The following is an 18,565-nucleotide window of genomic DNA, read 5'->3' as shown; positions in this document are numbered from 1 at the left end:
TATTCTATTCTATTCTATTCTATTCTATTCTATTCTATTCTATTCTATTCTATTCTATTCTATTCTATTCTATTCTAGTTTGTCTGGTATTAATCCCTGCTTACCTGGGTATCAGCTGCACAGACTGCAAGGCAAGATACTGTATTGTACGGAAACAGAGAGCAAACCCCATCCTCAGAAAAAAACAGATGATATTACCTAGTTGGGTCATGGAATGTCTGCAAGAAAACCAACCCAGCTCAGAGTGCCAAACAGCCCGAAGTGGCACCACGAACCTGCAGCAGCAGATGGTACTTCAGAATTCGCTGGACCGGCTTGAGAAGGTAGGTCTCCAATGGCAGCGAGTGCGAGAGAGTGGCCTGCCTCTCCCGGAAGAATTTCGCCAGGGAGTCGTCCTCCATGCACTGCCGGAGCACCGAGACGGAGCTGGTAACGGGGAGAGGAGAAGAAAGAGGACAGACGAACACTGGTAACTTTGCCTAGCTGGCTGGGGCATCCTGGGAGTTGTAGTCCAAACTTTTCAAACGAGTAGGGCTGAGAAACACTGCTGGAGGGACTAGAGCTGGGGGTCTCCAAACTCGGCCACTTTAAAGCCTGAGGACTTCAACTCCCAGAATTCCCCAGTCATGCTGAGCACCGTGTACTTACTTGGGGTAGTTCATGCAGTACAAAGTGTAGATATCAAATTCTTCACTCTGCAAAATTAAATGAAACCACATTAAATGCATTGCAATCCACAAGGGGAAGCCATTTCTCTGCCCGCGTTGATGAGGGTTTCATCCCTCTTCTGAAATTGCATCTGCCCTGGCCAAGCAGGAGTTTTGATCCAGAAGCGGCAGGGAGAGAGCGGCTGGATCTCCCCCCCCCCAAATCCCACTAACCATGTTTAATTCCAGTAATTCTCCATCTGCACAGGACCGACTCCCGTGTCAGTCTCTGAGCAGAAGTCACATCCTGCCTTTTTATTGGAACATCTGCAAAGTCAGAGCATCATCTCTGGGATGCCCCAAAATTGGAAGAGATTAGTTCAGCTTTGCCAAGCAGATGAGGACCCCAATGGATCTGGGGGTCCCAAGATGGTTTAAACCGATGTTTCTCAATTTCAGCAACTTTAAGATGTAGGGACTTCATCACCCAGAATTCTCCAGTCAGCCCTGCCACGGTGATTGGGGAATTCTGGGAGGGAGGCGAAGTCCACCCAGGCCGGCTTGGGAATTCAGAGCTGAAATCCACACGGGGTTGGGGAATTCTGGGAGGCAAACTCCACATGCCATATTGTTCTTGGGGAATTCTGGGAAGTAAAGTCCACGCATCGCATAGTGGCTGGGAAATTCTGGGAGTTTACATCTTAACTGAGGTTGTGACACTCTGATTGTAATTATTACAGATGGGATGAAAACATGAGGAGGAGGAAAGAGGAGAAGGGGAAGAGGAGAAGGGAAGGAGAGGGAATGAGGAGGGGAGGAGCGAGGGAAGAGGAGGAGGAGGAGAAGTCAGGCACTTACCCTTTGCACAAAGCAGTCAGCAATTGCATGGGCACTGGTGTTCCTCTCCAGATCTTCCAGCAGCTCGCTGAAAAGAATTGCAAAACGGGTGTAAAGGAGATTTGCACAAGTTGCAGCTTCCCCCCCCCCCACACACACACACTTCCTGAAGGCCCCTTATGCCTGCAACCAGACCGGACCCACCGGGCCTTTTGCCCACTACTGAATTCCTTGCAAACACCAATTTGAGAATAATTGTGCTTTGAGGCAGGGCAGCCAGTGGCTTCCTGTGAATGGTGTGTGTGTGTGTGTGTGTGTGTGTGTGTGTGTGTGTGTGTGTCTGGGCTGAAGCATTAGCGGGAAGGGGGCTTCAGCGGAGGGAGAGGGACTCCCCAAATGGCTCCCCCCCCCGCCCACTTCCCCTGCCTATCCCCTCGGTGCCTCCCCATCAAAACTCCCCCAGATGGGGAAATCAGGAACATTGATGGAGCTTTTGGCCACCGGCCAGTTTTTAAAAGGCAAAAACTCAGCAGGAGGCCTGGGGGGGGGAGAGAAGAGAGGGGCAGGGGGGCAACTAAAAATAAACCAAGCTGCTGGCAATGAGCTAAAAAGTCTCCTTGGGGAGCCTTCTCCGTCTCCAATATCCCAGAGATTTCCCTTACCTGAAGGGGAAGGAGGGAAGAGAGGGAGAGGGGGGGGGCTTGCAGGGAATTTGGAGGGAAAGATCTGGGAGGGGGGGATCTTTTCCTTTCCCAGATTTTGGTCTGGGCTCATTTGCAAAGTGAAAGAAGGGAATCCCCACTGTGACCTCATCTAGGGAGGGTCAGTTGCCGGCCTGCCCTTAAGATGACACCATCGCCAGCCTAGAAGCTAAAGAAGTGTGTGTGTGGGGGGGGAACCTCAGTGCATGCTCAGAGGCACTCTTCACTCCTCGGAGCGAACCAAATTCTAATTCCCAGCACTTCCAGCGGGACGGGGCTAAAGCATCCCTCGTCCCAAGAATGGGACCGGGGAGAGAATTTGAGATCTGCCAAGTTTAAGCAGATGTTCTCTCTTCCTCCGCCCCGTCCTGCTCTCTGTCACTCCTTCCTTCCTAGGTCAGTCTGAGATTACTGTAGCAAGGACAGAGACCCCCCCTCCCCATTTTAAATAAACCTGCCCACCCCCTTCGGCTCACCAGAGTCTGGAGCCAAGCACTTTTCCTGCCAGGAAGATGCTGCTCTAACCCCCCCTCCCCCCCTCTGGCTTCATTTGGTGTCCTTCCCAGCCTCCCTCTTCTCCCCCATCTCCCCACCCCCTGCTCCCCTTTCTCAGCCCCTCAATCCCCCCCAGTCCTTCTCAAATTACAGGCTCAGCGAATTTCAAGTTGACAAGAACCCCGCCCCCCAGTCCTGCTCTCCTGGTTCACTGCTGCAAAAGCAGGTGACGGATCAGACCCAGCCTGCTGCAAAAAGGAACTTGGGGGGGGGAACACCTTGGCAGGTGGGGGCTGCATCTCCTGGGCCCAATTTGATCTGCGGATTTTCTTTTTCTTTCTTTCTTTCTTTCTTTCTTTCTTTCTTTCTTTCTTTCTTTCTTTCTTTCCTTTCTTTCTCTTTCTTTCTTTTCTTCCTATTTTTTCCTTCTGTCATCTAGTTTTTGCCTCCTTTCCTTTCCTTTCCTTCCCCCCCCCCCCTTTGGAAAGGAAGATGCCATTTCAGAGTCTGGCACCAGCCGGCTTTGAGTCAGGGGGTGTATTTCCATGAACCGGAAAGCAAGATGCTGAAGCAAGGAAAATAGAGATTTTTCCGCAAAGGCAGGACAATGCAGTGAGAGAAATTAAATACACCATCTTCAGGCAGGGAGGGTGTGGGTGAAGTGGGGGGGAGTCTCTGGATTCAGCATTGCTCTCCAGTTTATTCTACTTGTGAGAATACAGTAAGGAACTAAAAAGGGATGGAGAATTAACCCAGGATCGGTTCATGTTCCTCCACTATTTTTCGCCATTTGCAGCTAACCAAGGCAGCCCTGGCCAACTCTGGGTCCAGCCATGGTCCTTTAGCAGGACCCTCGTCTCCTCCCCAGCCAGAAAGGAGCGAGACAAGCTGAAGTCCTCCTGAGCTGTTCAGTCTCAAAATGACCTCATCCTCCTGGTTCAAGGTCAGATGCCGAGAAGGTTGGGTTTTGCCATCCCTGTCCTTGGACAAAATGGGGAGGGGGCCGGCCGGGTCAGCAAGCAGGTGGGGAGAGATGCACGTCTGGACTTTTCTCCCAGGTTAAGGATGGTGCATGGATTTGTAGCACTTTGAAAGTGAGGGAACACCAGAAGGAACTCTAGAAGCAGCTGGAGACAAAATAACAGAATAGGAAGGGACCTTTGAGGCCTTCTAGTCCAACCCCCTGCTTAGGCAGGAGACCCTATACCATTTCAGACAAGTGGCTGTTCAGTCTCTTCTTAAAAACCTGCAGTGATGGAGCACCCATAACTTCTGGTGGCAAGCAGTTCCACTGGCTAATTGTTCTCACTGTCAGGAAATTCCTCCTTAGTTCTAGGTTGGTTCTCTCCTTGATTAGTTTCCATTCATTGCTTCTTGTCCTGCCTTCAGGTGTGATGGAGAACAGGTTGGCCCCCTCCTCTCTGTGGAAGATGGCTATCCCGTCACTTCGAACCCTTCTTTTCATTAATTTAGACACACCTAATTCCTGCAATCGTTCTTCGTATGTTTTGGGCCACCTAACTGGTGTCCATCTTGCGCAGGCGTTTCCCCAGTTGCTGCAGAAGATGGGCAAAATGTGGGCAGGGTCTTTGGCCGACTTTCCTCGGAGACCCCAAGAATCAAAAGAAGGACTAGAGACCCCCCCGGGGGTAGGGCAGAAGCTGGCGATGCTGGGAGAGGCTTTCCAAGGTCTTCTGAAGGCCCTGCAAAAATCAACTGTGACCCCCTCTGTGGGGAATAGAACGGGCTCCAGGTGGGACTCGGGTTGCCGGGTTTTGGTCAAGGCTGGCATCAGAGGCGCCTGGCTTGGCAAGTCGCCAGGCTTCTTCTAGCCTCCATGTGTCGCTTAGAATCCTTTTGGAAGGGAAATTATTTCTCTTTCTGGAGACGTTATTTTTCCTCTGGGCCGCAGCATTTACTTCTCTGCTCGGCCACACCGTCCTGCTGTCTTCTGCTCCAGGTGACCCAGGACCCACAAACGCTTCTAAGAAAAGCTCTGCGATGACCCTCCCCAGGATCCAGGCGCCCCTCTTCCCCCCACCTCCCGTCCCAGAAAAGTCTTGTCCCAGAAAAGTCTTGGCGCTGCTCCTAAGCCGATTCACATGGTCGTAAATCCCCCAGAAGTTATTAGGCCGACTTACTCCAGATCCCGTTTTATGAGACATCCTTTTAAATATTTATGCCCGGCCCTTCCTTGCTGAATTCCAGGCCCTTCACCAAAAATCAAAAGCAGAAGTCTGCAGAATTCAGGGCCACCAGCAAAAAAAAACAAAAAAAAACACACCCCGACAGGAAAACAAGGAAGGCTGCCAGGAACTCAGATGAGATCCTGGGGGGATATTGAAAACTTGGGAGGGGTGAGGAGGGGGCTTGTCTGGCAGGCAAAGGAAAATAAGGCTGGGGCCAGGCCTCCCCCCTCTGGCCCAGGACCATCACCATGAACATTTTATGTATACAGCCTTATTTTTTAAACGCAGGTGGTCCTCAACTTACAACAGCCAGTTTAGTGATCACAGCGGCACTGAAAAAAGAGGCTTAGGGCCGTTTTCCCCACTTACGACCGTTGCAGCACCCCAGGGTCACCTGATCAAAATACAACTGACTCATATTTACGACGGTCGCAGCGTCCCGGGGTCAAACGATTCCCCTTTTGCAACCTTCTGACAAGCAAAATCAAGGGGCAAGAAGCCGGATTCACTTAACGACCGTGTGACTAGTGTAGCAAGGGCAAGTGGTTCAATTAACAACAGTGGTAAAAAAGATCGCAAAATGGGGCAAAACTCAGTTTACGACCATCTCTCTCAAAACAGGGACCGCCCGTATCGTGGGCTGCCCAGAGCTGACTTGCGCGAGATGGGTGGCCAATAAACTGGAAACATGAACAAACACGCAAGCACACCTTTTGCCCTGCTCTGAACCACAAGACCAACTGGCCCCCCCCTCCCCAGCCGGAGGAGCCGAGAGATGTCCCACTGCACCTCTGGAACTCGCCTCACCTGTTGAACTCGTAAATGTCCTCGATGTTGCAAAACAAAGCACCGACTTGATCCGGTTTCAGAGACACCTGTCTGCAGTCGAAAATGCAGCCCAGGTAATTCTGTGCAGGAAGAAAAGGGGGGGGCATCTCCCCATTAAGGCACAGCAACCTGCAAATTCTACAAGAGTTCTTGGGCGGTCTGGGAGGAAAGGCAGATGCGCACGCACACACACACACACACACACACACACACACACAGACAAAGGCTGGGTTTCTGAATGGAGGGGGTGGGGCTGGTGGAACAGCACAGTTTTTGTAAGCTGTTCTTTCTCCCCCCGCCTGGCCCACCTCACAGGGCTGTTGCAAGGGCAGACAAAGCATTATGCCATTTTAGACCAATGGTGCTCAACCTTGGCAGCTTTAAGATGGGCGGACTTCAACTCCCAGATTGTCAATTTCCAGGAACTGAGGCACTGCAGCCAAGCCCAGAAAGGATGGGGCTGCTTTCAAGAGTTGCAGTCAGGAGATACATGCTTGTATGCTCCAAAGCTCCTTTGTGAGCCACAAAGTTCCCCCCCTGCCCTCTCCCCTCCCCCCCCGCCCTCTCCCCTCCCCCTCTTACCTCCACAATGCTCCTGAGATCCCGGACGTAAGCTTGCTCGGTTTCCACAATCTCCAGCACCACCCGGTCCAGATGGGACAGCTTGATCCGGCGTTCTTTGGCCCGGCCGGGCCCTGGAGCCCAGCCGCAGCATTGCTGCCCGTCTCCTGGGGTGTCAGCCAGCCGGTCCAGCAGCGCTACGGGGGTCAGGTCCAGGCTGATGTCGCTGCCGTTTTGCTGGGAGTAAGGGCCTGAAGGGCAGCCCCCCAGCGCCACACTGCTGCCGAAAGCACTGGAGCCGTCCTGCAAAGAGGCGGAGGACGCCGAAGAGCTGAGGCTGACGGGGCGGTCACTGTCCGAGCAGACCGTGTTCACGGAGGTGCAGCTGCCCAGAATGGGGTCCGACGCCATCTTGGTCCCGATTCCCGCCAGCGAGGAGGTGGAGGAGGGCCTGGGGGCTGCTGGGCAGGAGAGGAAGCAACAGGGTCTGCAGTCGCTTCCCCAAAAGACCCCCAACCTTTCAGCCACTAGTGCAAGGGGCCCCCTTGGAGGTGGGGAGGGCAGCTGGTTCCCCCTCCTCGGCTCTTTTTACTCTTAAAACAATAAAAAAAAATCTGCTTCCTGCCTCTGCACACCCTTTGTGGGTTTTTCTCACCTTTCAAAGCTGTGGTTTCTCTCGCAAGGCCTGCTGGGAGGCACAGTGTGCAAAGAAAGGGACCCCCCCACCCACCCTGCCCTTTCTCTGCTCTCCACCTCCCTCCCGTCAAAGCTTTGTAATTGGGGGGGGAGGAAAGTAGGGTTTGCAACGGCCACAATAGCAATCCACAAACCCTGGAATCTCAGCCCAGATTTGGGGAGGGGTTCTCTTCCCCCCTCCCATGGGGACACCCAAGGGTCTTCTCCCTTTTCCAGGTGTCTGGGTGAATGCAACAGGGGCGTGGACTCACCTGGGCTGCCTCTTTCCTTGGTGCTGCCCCAGTGGGCTCCTTCGGGCATGGTGAGGCTGGGGTCCCTGGGCTCTTCTCCTGGGAAGGAGAAATACAAACGTGTTGCTGTGTTGTACAGCACAAAGAGAACCTGTCACGGAGATTTCCTAGCTGTGATGAACGAAGTAAAACATTATATTTGCACCTTAGACGTACATTTGCAATCTTCCTGATAAGAGTTCAGATTTTATAGTCTATGTTTGGCATTTTACCCAGTGTTCCTTTTTTTACTGAAATAGGCTGCGAATGTGCCACACAATAAATAAATAAACGTTGTGTTGCTCCAATTGTGTATACAGAGAGGCACACATACACTCACACTTGTGGCAACTAGAGTTTTCTGGACGGTGTGCAACAAAAGAATCCATTGAAGGCAGGCTCTGAATGGAAGAGAGAAAGACTGCTGGGCATCGGATCTCCTGGTTGGGTCTGCTGGCACCCCTGGCTGAGCAGCCGAGGACCAGCTCAGGCACGAAGGGGCAGGAGAGCCGCCACATGCCCACCAGCCTCCAGGAGGAGTCAGGGGCAGCTTTGCCCACCCTCCCGCCAACCCTGGAGGCCTAGAAGACCCTCCTGCTCCCCAGACTGGCCAAAGGGCCACTGAAAGGACAGCAGTGAGTGGCTGGTTAGCCCTTGTGCTATCGGCACCTGAATGTCTGGGTCCCAGCCCTGCACATCTTTTCAGTGAGGACCCACTGCTGCCAGTTGTGCAGACAAACCACCTTGGTGCCAGCTGTGCAGGCAAACCGGCTTGGTGCCAGATGTGCAGACAAACCACCTTGGTGCCAGCTGTGCAGGCAAACCGGCTTGGTGCCAGGTGTGCAGGCAAACCAGCTGACAAGCCAAGTCAATGGGAAGCCAGATTCGCTTAACAACCATGCTGCAAATGTAACGACTGCAGTGATTCACTTAACAACTGTAGCAAAGAAGGTCATAAGATGGGACAAAACTCACTTAAGAAATGTCTCACTTAGCAACGAAAATTTTGGGCTCATTTCCGGTTGTACCTGTCTTGTACCTCGCAGTTCTCAACGGTTTCCCCTTCATTTATCTTATCTTACAAAAGCTTCGGGGTGGAATCCTGGCTAAAATGCAGGCCCCCTCGGTGGCCCTCCAGACCAGATACCAACTTCCTGATTCATCAGCCCGGGCCAAAAATACCCTCGTCAGCCAGGGGGTTGGCTTCGAGGGATGTCTGAGTTGTGTTTGTGTTTTAATATTGTCTCATCTTGCTCTCAGCTGGCCGGAGTGTGGGAAAAGGATCAGGCTACTGATTTACATGAAATAAATTGTACCCCCAGGCACAAGTGTTTTTTTTCCCATTTCCCAACATTAAAAATAAGCCAAAACAAAAAAGACATTAGTCTCTTTGCTACACAAACCCTCTTCCTCAGCTCTTCCCCTCCTCCTCCTGCAGCCGTCTTCCAAAAGTGGGACAGGATAGCTCACATCTCAGCATCCTCAGCCCCCCAAACTTTTCTTACCAGCCAAACTGGACCTTCCTGGACCTTCACTACTACACCCTGCTAGGGTTCCAGTAGAAGAGAGTCTCTGTGGCCCAGGATTGAATTTTGGGGTCCTTGGTGCCCTCTGAGCTTAGCAGTTTCCTTGCAGACATTTCATGACCCAACTAGGTAACAGCATCAGTGCTAGGAGAGAATGGGGTTTGCGAGGAGGAGGAGGAGGAATGTTGGGTCCTTGATGGTCTTCTCACAGGCGTTTCATCATCCAACTAGGGAACATCATCAGTGCAAGGGAGAGAGGGCTTGCTCCTTGGGGGTCTGTCCATATGTTGCAATCTCACAACCCATGGACAGACTTGACCATAGTTTCCCCTGGGAAACCGTGAGCATCCTAGACTAAGCTAAATCCAAAACATACACAGGGAAGGGCTGGAAGCTTGGCATTCAGACAAATCTGCCATCAATAGCCGCATAGAGATAAATCACATTTACACACCATTCTAAAGAGATATTTTAAAAGCTCAGAAGGAAATAAAAAGACCAGAACACATCCTCTCCAGCAGCCCACGCCCAGATTAATCAAAGCGAAAATCACACCTCCACCAATCCTGGCTAGGCAGGTCAGTTGTGTATAAACGGGTGGGTTCAAAACAAGCCAAGATGGCAGTCAACTTTTCAGCGGAGTTTAATTGCCTGCAGATGAGTGCCCTGAACGTCTGAGAAATAAACCCAGCCGGCCAAAGGAGCACTGAAAAACAGAATTACAGAGTTGGAAGGGACCTTAGAGGTCTTCTAGTCCAGCCCCCTGCTCAAGCAGGAAACCTTATACCATTCTAGACAAATGGTTGTCCAATCTCTTCTTGAAAGCTTCCAGTGTTGGAGTACCCACAACTTCTGGAGGCAAATTGTTCCACTGGTTAACTGTTCTCACTGTCAGGAAATTTCTCCTTAGTTCAAGGTTGATTAGTTTCCATCCATTGCTTCTTCTCCTGCCTTCAGATGCTTTGGAGAATAAGTTGAGCCCCCCACCCCCTCTTTGTGGCAACCCCTCAAATATTGTAAAATGCTATCATGTCTCTCCTAGTCCTTCTTTTCATTAAACTAGACATCCCCAATTCCAGTCCCTTATATGTTTTAGCCTCCAGCCCCCTGATCATCTTTGTTGCTCTTCTCTGCACCCTTTCTAGAGTCTCAACATCTTTTTAATATCGCAGCAACCAAACCCTAAGTGGGGAAAGATGAAGAAATGAAGCAAAGAAGTGCAGGATCCTTAAAAGGGTGTGTGTGTGTGTGTGTGTGTGTGTGTGTGTGTGTGTGTGTGTGTGTGTGTGTGTGTCTGTGGCTGGGACCCCAAAGAAGAAAGGAAGGTTCGAAGGGGGGAAAAAAACCCATGAGACTTTTGCAACCTTGGCCAGGCATCTGGCTCAAGGCTCTGTCCAAACGTTAGCATTGGAGGAGGGGGCAAGGAAGCCCCCTTCACCCTGGGCCTTGCTTGCAAGAAGCTACATGAAAAAGCTCCTCAAAGGCAGCTGAGAGAGAAGAGGAGACGAGGAGGAGGAGGAGGAACACCATCGTGTGTGAAATGCTTGAGAAAAAGCTGTTAGTTTGCTTTTCCAAATCGAATTTGGCGTTGAGCTGGGCAAAGGGGACATTCCGACATTCCTCTGACCAGCAGCTGGTGGGGGAAGCCTTGGCCAACTCAGAGAAAGGAGGGAGTCAGGAGGACTCTCTTGGGAAGACGGAGCCAAGGAGAGCAAAGGCTGAGGGTGAGGTGGGTGGGGTGGAAATTAAGATGCATTGTGGTCCTTTCCCTCCGATTTAAAGGCCGTGCGTTTGCAAAGGAAGGGGGCCTTTCTGGTCAAGCTGGAAGTGCCCCCCCCCGACTGTCCTTTGCCTCCTTGGCGACTGGGCTGGGCAACGTCCTCCCCTAACTTCCGGAAGACACCAGCTCTGTTGGGAAGGAAAGAGGATCATTTTCCTTCTGGACAATGTCCTCTTGAGTTTCTCTGCTTTGGGGGCCTCATCCAGGGAATCCTTTGCCAGGATTTGCTCTTCAGAACATGCAGGGCGGTCTAATCCTTGCTCTAGAGCCGGGATCTCCAAACGTGGCAACTTTAAGACTTGTGGGCTTCAATTCCCAGAATTCTCCAGCCGGCCATTTCTGTTTCTTTTGTCCTGCCCACTAGAGAGGAGAGATTGTAGAGGAAGGGATCGTGAGAGAATAAGTAAGCCACCAGGGGGGTCCGCATTCGTGTCAAGGAATTCTGGGAGTTGAAGTCCACAGTTGAGGGTGGAAAGCAGCTTGCTTTGGTAGAGCTTCAGCAATGTTTCTTCCAGAAGATGGCCCTGTCCCACATCTGTTGGACTCCTGAAGCCTCCAAGCTGGAGACTCCTCCAGTGGTGTAAATTATCTTCTGCGTGACAGATGCCTTCGGTGGCTTAACCTCTCCAAACAGGAGCAGGAAGCAGAGATCTCCTTCAGCTAGAAGTAAGTCATGTGTACGCTAACATCCAGAATGCGGTGCCTGGCTGTCCAAACCTTTGACTTCCCTGGGCCACACTCCAGTTAGTGTATATAAATAATGTTACTTTATTTTTTTAGGTTTATTATATTTTGGGGGGCTGCATTACTGGATGTCCAGGACCACATGCAGTCCACGGGCCACAGGTTGGACACATCTGCTTCTGGCCTAGAAACCAGGAGACTATGAGTTCTAGTATCACCACAGCATGAAAACTAGCTGGGTGCCTTTGGGCCAATCATCAGGTGATGGTGACTTCTAGTCCCACATAAGGCATGAAAGCAGGCTGGGCAACTCTGGACTAATCACCAGGAGACGGTGAGTTCTAGTCCTACCTTAGGAACGAAAGCCAGCTGGGTGGCCTTGGGCCAGTCACTCTTTCTTAGCCCAACCCACCTCACAGGGTTGTTGTTATTGGGAAGACAGCAGGAGGAAGGAATATTATGCATGTTCATCACCTTTATTACTTGAATGAGTAATAAAGGCAGGATAAAAATCTAATTTTAAAAAATCCCTCAGCTACCCAAGGGCTCCTACCTGGGCCGACATGGGGGCCCTGCTGGGGAAGAGACTTTGACCACTGCATTTATCCCAGGAATCCCAGAGTTGGAAAGGTGCCGCCCTCCCTCGTCCCCGGGGCTCAGGGACTCGTGCAGAGGGCTGCAGGGAAACCGTGAGTCAGGGGCCTGGCACGAGGGGGCTGCAAAACGCGAAGGCAGCTCTTTTTTTCAGCTGCCTCAACAGAAGTAGAATGTAAGTCCTGGGAATTCTCTCCTCCTTTTTCCTTTGCGTGGGCCAGACCCCATCTGGAGTCTGGTTTGGGGTGCCACGCTTCCAGGAGGAATCCCAGGAAGGGGGTCGGAGGAGGACAGGGGGGAGAATTAGGGGCCGGGAAAGAAGAACAGCGACTGAAAGACGGTGCTGGGAGAAGAGCAGGCCCAGGAGGAATAGAACAGGCTCCTTTCAACCCTCTGCAAACGTTGCGCACAAAACAAGGGGGGAAGAATGAAAGAAAAAGGCGCCAACTGCCTTCCCCCCCTTTTCCCTCTTCACGTTATTTTTTTTCCTTCCCCCCCTCCTACCTTTCTATTACCTTCTTGAGTTTCTCTTTGTATTTTACATCTTGATAAACCAATACAATTTTGAAAATAAAAGGTGCAAGGGTGAAAAAATGCCAGTGGAGATTCTCAATCCTCCAGGCCACGGTTGTCCCAAATGTGCAGGCACTCCTTGACTTACGACAGTCCACTTCGTAACTGTTCAAAGTTACAACAGAACTGGAAAAAAATGATTTATGACCGTTTTTCATACTTCCGACCGTTGCAGCGTCCCCACGGTCACGTAATTTGCATTCAGATGCTTGACAACTGACTCACATTTATGACGGTCGCCATGTCCTGGGGGTCGCGTGATCCCCTTTTGTGATCTTCTGACAAGCAACATCCATGGGGAAGCCAGATTCACTTAACGACCGTGCTACTAATTTAAGAACTGCAGTGATTCACTGGTCAACAGATGTGTCAAGAAAAGTCATAAAATGGGGCAAGCCCCACTTAAAAGGTCTCACTTAGCCACATAAATTTTGGGCTTAGCTGAGGTCATGACTTGATGACTCCCCGTACTTTTTTCCCCAAAAGGCAACTGGACTTTCTTGGGGGGGGGGTTTCGAAAACTTTTTGCTTCTCATCCAAGTAGCTTCCTCCATTCGAAGAAAAAACCCTGGTTGCCTTTTGGGGGGGGGAAACAATAACAGAATCAGCATCTTTGGGACCTACAGGGTGAAAAGTTGCTCTCTCCAATTCCGGAGAAGGGGGAGAGTGGAATTAATGGAAACAAAGGCAGGTTCTGTTCTTATCCTAGTAGGAAAAGCCACCGGACAGTGGGATGTGTGACCGCCAGAGGTGATGGGCTCCCTTCGCTGACCGCCTTCAAGCAGAATTTTCCATCTGGATTCCTGCATGGAGCAGATGTGGAATTCAGGGCTCTGCAGGAGCCAGAAGAAATTCCCGCTCCATGGAAGAGGTCCTGATTTAAAAAGGACCCCATTCTTTCCCCATTTCGGTCCCCCCCCCCCCCGAGGTGTTGCTGTTCCTCTTCCAGAATTCCCAGGCTGGACCATTCAGGGTGAAATTTGAACCTGGGACTTTCCAGCTTTTCGAGAAGGAAGAGGAAGAGGGAGGGGGGGCAGTAACAAAGGAAGAAAAACCCGCTGTGGAAGGAGGAGAAAGACGGGCCTGGATTAGTTGAGAAACAAAAAAAAATATCTCCCATGTTAGCTGGGATCAAGTGGAAAGACAGGAATCTCACAGGAATTTCTGCCTTTGGAATCCAGGAGCTGCCAAGACTCCACTCAGGATCCAAATGCAGCTGCTGCATTCCTATTTTCCCCCCCAAGTGGGACAATAAAAGGGGCACCTCCGACATTTTCCCTACCACCCTTTCAAGCCAGTCACAGAATTTCTACTGCAGCACTGATGATGTTACCTAGCTGGGTCATGAAACGTCTGCAAGAAAACAACCAAGCTCAGAAAGCATCAAGGAGCCCACAGTCCAGTCCTCTCCTCCTCCTCCTCCTCCCTGCAAACTCTCCTCCTTCTAGCACTGACGGTGTTACCTAGCTGGGTGATGAAACGTCTGCAAGAAAACCACCAAGCTCAGAGAGCACCAAGGACTCCTCATTTTAACCAGAAGCTACAAATATTCTCCTTTATTTTGAGAATCAATTGAACAACACAAGAGAACCAAACAATTTTTGAAAGAAGGTTTTGGAAGATCCCTGTCCAAAGCCTTGCTCCTTGTCCCAGTGGCCAGTTGTTCCACAGGCAGCATGACCTGGGATGAATGGACCTTCAGTTGATATGGAACGGAAAAGATATGAGCACCCCAAATCCAATCTCTAACTGGGAGCAAGCTCCAGTTCCACAGCCTGTTTTGGAACAGAGTGGTGTGTTCCAGTATTTGTGGGGCTGCCCCAAAGAAGAGAGAGGGGATCAAGCTATTCTCCAAAGCCCCTGAAGGCCGGACAAGAAGCAACAAATGGAAACCAATCAAGGAGAGAAGCCACCGGGAACTAAGGAAGAATTTTCTGGCAGTGAGAACAATTAACCAGTGGAACTGCTTGCCACCAGAAACACGGGTGCTTTCCAAAACAGACTGAACAACCATTTGTCTAGAATGGGATACGGTGAGGGTGTTCAACCTTGGGAACTTTTAAGACTTGTGGACTTCAACTCCCAGAATTCCCCAGCCAGCACAGGGAAAAGTTAGAAAAGAGAGAAGACAGTTGTGGTTGTAAGGTGAGGACTGCCTCTACCTCTGAGTCCCTGCAGACTTCAGGGCCTTTTAGGGAAACTTTGACAAGAAAGGCTTCAGAGTTGCAAGCAAGCCCCTTGCCAGCCCCCCAGCATCAAGCGTGCCAAAGGGGGGGGTGGTCAGGAGGAGGAGGAGGAGGAAAGTAAGGAGCGCTTGCCCGAAGGGGGTGGGCTGCCTGGTGGTCCTGCCCCCTTTCGGCTTCTGTGGAGCCCACCTGGCAGCAGCCGCCACCCCCTCTTCCAAATTCCAGGTTTCGCCACACCCCTTCAGCCCCCTTCGCCACTCTCCACGCCTCTTCCTGCCAGTCAGTTGGGTCTCTTTGTTTCCCAGTCCCCCTCACCCCCATCAGCCGGCACCCCAAGAAGCCCAGAAAGGGTCAGCCTGTTCTCAGGCACCGCGTGCCCCCTCTTTCCCTCCCCACTGAAAATCAAATCCTGTCCACTGGCAAAAGTGAAGGAAGCCATGCAACAAGCAACCCGTGGACTTAAGGCAGAGAGAGATTCCCCCCCCCAGTCTTCAGGGCCACTCAAGCCCCCCCCCCCAAAAAAACAACAAACCAATCCATGCAACGAAGCAGCAATTCCCCAGGACCTGTCCTAAAAGCGATCCCTTCCCCAGAAACTCTTCTTAAATCCCAGGAAGAAAGAATCTTTGCTGGAGGAGGGAAACCAGGGCACGATCACGGTTAGCTCCCCAAGGATTGCAACTCCAGCAAAGATTGCAACTCCAGCAAAGTGCCTCCTTTTCCTTTAATTTTCGTAGCCTGAATCCCCCTCATGGTTGTTTCTTGGAACAATGGCTGGGGGAGGAAGGGGGGGGGAAGGAAGGGTCATGCCTTTAACCAGGATCCTTTCATTCCCATTCTTGCAAAACTGGGCCCAACTTTCTCACTCTGGATTCACCAGCAGCAACCTTCCCAAGCAGGGCGTCTGCAGCAGGGACGGTCAAGACCTGCCTTCCTCCCCCTCCCCAGGGCAAGAGCCTGATTCAGAGCCCCCCCCCTTCTCCCAAGCAAGCCCCAAGTGAGTTACACAAAGCTGATTTACAGAAAGCCTGGATGGGGCTGCAGCCAAGAAGTTGTGCAGAAATAGGATGGCAGGCAGACTTTTTGCAAAAAAAACAACAAACAACAACCCAAGAACAGAACCAGCAGGATTGCACCTGAGCTCCAGGGTCTACAGATAGTCCTCGACTTATAATCATTCGTTTAGTGACTGTTAGAAGTTAAGGCACTGAAAAAGTGTCTTTTATAACCATTTTTCACACTTATGACCACTGCAGTATCCCTGGGGTCACGGGATCAAAATCTGGACATTGGCATGTATTTATGACGGTCGCCGTGTCCCCTGGGGTCACGTGCCCCCTTTTGCGACCTTCTGACAAGCAAAATCCCGCCAAGACTGAGTGGCTGTGCATATCGGCATCTCGGGTTAACCAAGTTATTCCACCTCTAACGATGGGGGGTGAGGTGTTACCCCCCGTTGATAGGGCTCGCAACTTGGGCGTCCTCCTGGATTCACGGCTCAATTTTGAAGACCACATAGGAGCCGTGACCAGGGGGGCTTTTGCACAGGTTCGCCTGGTGCGCCAGTTGCGTCCCTATCTGGACCGAGACGCCCTACGCACAGTTACTCATGCGCTTGTGACCTCCCGTTTGGACTACTGTAACGCTCTCTACATGGGGCTGCCCTTGAAGACCACTCGGAGGCTTCAACTGGTGCAGAATGCGGCCGCGCGAGTTGTAATGGGGGTTTCCCGATACTCCCATGTAACACCTCTACTCCGCGAGCTGCATTGGCTTCCGGTTGCCCTCCGGGTGAAATTCAAGGTGCTGGTTATTACCTATAAAGCCCTACATGGCCTGGGTCCGGGCTATTTGAGGGAACACCTGCTGCCGGCATCAAACGCCCTTCGCCCAGTGCGCTCCCACAGGGAGGGTCTGCTCAGGGTGCCGCCGGTGAGAGATTGCCGGCGGGTGACACCCAGGGATAGGGCCTTCTCTGTGGGAGCGCCTGCCCTCTGGAACCAGCTGCCGGTGGAGCTGAGGACTGCCCCCGACCTCCGATCATTCCGCCGGGGCCTGAAGACCTGGCTCTTTGAGCTCTCAGGCCCAGGCTGAGGAGAAATTTTTAATTCGGGTTTTAATGTATACAGGGTAATTTAATATCTTTTAATTGGTTTTTTAACTTTTGTATGGTGGATTTTTAATTCCCTGTAAACCGCCCTGAGTCCTCAGGGAATAGGGCGGTATATAAATGCAAATAAATAAATAAATAAATAAATAAATAAAGTCAATGGGGAAGGTAGATTCACTTAGCAACAGTGTGACTAAACTAACTGCAGCGATTCACTTGGCAACAGTGGCCAGCAAGGTCGTAAAATGGGACAAACCTCACTTAACAACTGTCTCACTTGGCAACAGAAATTTTGGGCTCATTTGTGGCCATAAGCCGAGGACTGCCTGTATTTTCAGCCCCGAAGTCCACTTGTAGCAGCTGCCAACACTGTGCTCTTGACTGGGTGTAAATCTTCAGGAGGGTTTCCAAAAACTAGGCCCGCAGAGCCTAGAAGGGTAGGATGCCGGGCCAGGACATGTTGTGGATGGGAGTCAGTTCTTGGGAATCCTGATTCGGGAGGAATCCCCTCCGCTCAAAGGCCACACGGAGAAAGTTCTCCATCCCCGCCCAGCGAACCTTCTTTCCTGAGGGGCAAAACCCATCCTAACCTCCTCCTTCTTGGCCGTCCAGGAGCAGAGACACCCAGCCAAGGGCCCAGAATGTGGGGTGTTTCTTGGAGCACCCATAAACACCTCTTCCTTCCCCCAGAGGCCCAGGCAGGTCCATCTAGGGCAGGCAGTTCCCTGGAGGGACCAAAGTCTACCACCTCAGCTAGCCTTACAATCAAATGCCACCCATCTTGAAGGGGAAGAAGATCTCTCCTCTTAGTAAGCGCCCCCCCCCCAGTCCTGGATCCACAAAGGAAGGGAAGCAGCCCCCTGGGAAGGTCCCAAACTATTCCCCCCCCCCCCCGGGAAGGGATTCCGGGGGAAGAGATCGCTTTGAAACTTCTCCCATCCCTTCTCTGCACCACGCATCCAAGTGGACCCTCCCCAAACCTTCACAGAAGTCCGGCCAACTTACTCCCCCAGCAGGAGCAAAGCTCGCGCGCGGATCGGGCCCGTGGAAAATCCCTGCGCGGAGGGGGGCGGGCTTCTAAGGGAAATTACTCACCGTCCGGAGCGGGCTTGGAAAGGGATCGGTGCCTCCGGGCAATCCTGAGCAAAGAAGTGGGGGGTGGGGTGGGGTGGGGGCGGCAATCAGAAGAATTCGCCTCGCGGCTTCTCGGTCACACGCATCCCCGGAGGCGTCCGCGTAGAGCAGCCCCGATCGGGGGGTTAGCAAAGCCCGGGGAGGGGGCTCGGGGGTGCCGACCCCCGAGGCAGGCTCCCCTCCTCCGCCGTTCCCAGCCGAAGCCTGGGTGGGGAAGGGGCGAAGGGAGACCCCCCCGCCGCCTTCCTCCGCCTCTGCCGGGCTCACATCTTGCGGAGTTTGCCCCCTTTCTTCCCGAGGTCGGGGTGGGGGGCTGGAGAGGGAGAAGACAGACTGGGGAGCCGGGAGAGATTTTGGGGTGGGGGGGAAGGAGGGGTCCCGAGGATCTTCCCGACGGCTGCCGCCTAGACAAGGCGAGCAACAGATTCCAGCTGGAGGGTGGGCGATGCAGGCAGGCGGGGCGGGCGAGGGGGCGGGCGGAGGTAGGCGCAGGCAAATGGGTTGAAAGGGAAGCGCTGCGAGCGGGGAGGGGGAGGGCAGAGGGATTCTCTCACACTCCCTTCTGCCAGACAGTTTCCTGTGGGTGGGTGGCGGGGGGGGAGGCTTTAACTCCTTCCTCCCCAGCTCTGGGCTCCCGGTCCCCGAGAGGCATCACCGAGAACCAGGTTTATAACCCTCCTTTGTTCGCAGGTAGAAACGAAGACCGGAAGGGCTAAGGCGGTGGAGGATGGGCTGCTCTAGACCCCTGCTCTAGA

At 52.3% G+C, this 18,565-nt stretch overlaps 1 protein-coding gene across 1 annotated transcript in view; it reads right to left on the bottom strand.

Annotated features, from left to right (window-relative positions):
• PLEKHG2 (pleckstrin homology and RhoGEF domain containing G2) overlaps positions 1-17,847 on the bottom strand; it is a 32,510-nt gene extending 14,663 nt beyond the window's left edge. Inside the window, exons 1-7 of the mRNA XM_081334414.1 lie at positions 17,772-17,847; positions 7,206-7,283; positions 6,280-6,716; positions 5,677-5,777; positions 1,506-1,572; positions 649-695; positions 276-426 (exon numbers count right to left, since the gene is read on the bottom strand). Of these exons, the coding sequence (XP_081190540.1) occupies positions 276-426; positions 649-695; positions 1,506-1,572; positions 5,677-5,777; positions 6,280-6,716; positions 7,206-7,254 (852 nt within the window). The 5' untranslated portion in view covers positions 7,255-7,283; positions 17,772-17,847. The remainder of the gene's footprint in view (positions 1-275; positions 427-648; positions 696-1,505; positions 1,573-5,676; positions 5,778-6,279; positions 6,717-7,205; positions 7,284-17,771) is intronic.
• Between the last annotated feature and the right edge of the window lie 718 nt (positions 17,848-18,565).

This window comes from Vipera berus (genome assembly GCF_964194415.1).
Source record: "Vipera berus genome assembly, chromosome: 9".
Lineage (NCBI taxonomy): Eukaryota > Metazoa > Chordata > Lepidosauria > Squamata > Viperidae > Vipera > Vipera berus.
The sequence above is the reverse complement of the archived record's forward strand: the minus strand, read 5'-3'. Positions and strand labels throughout refer to the sequence as shown.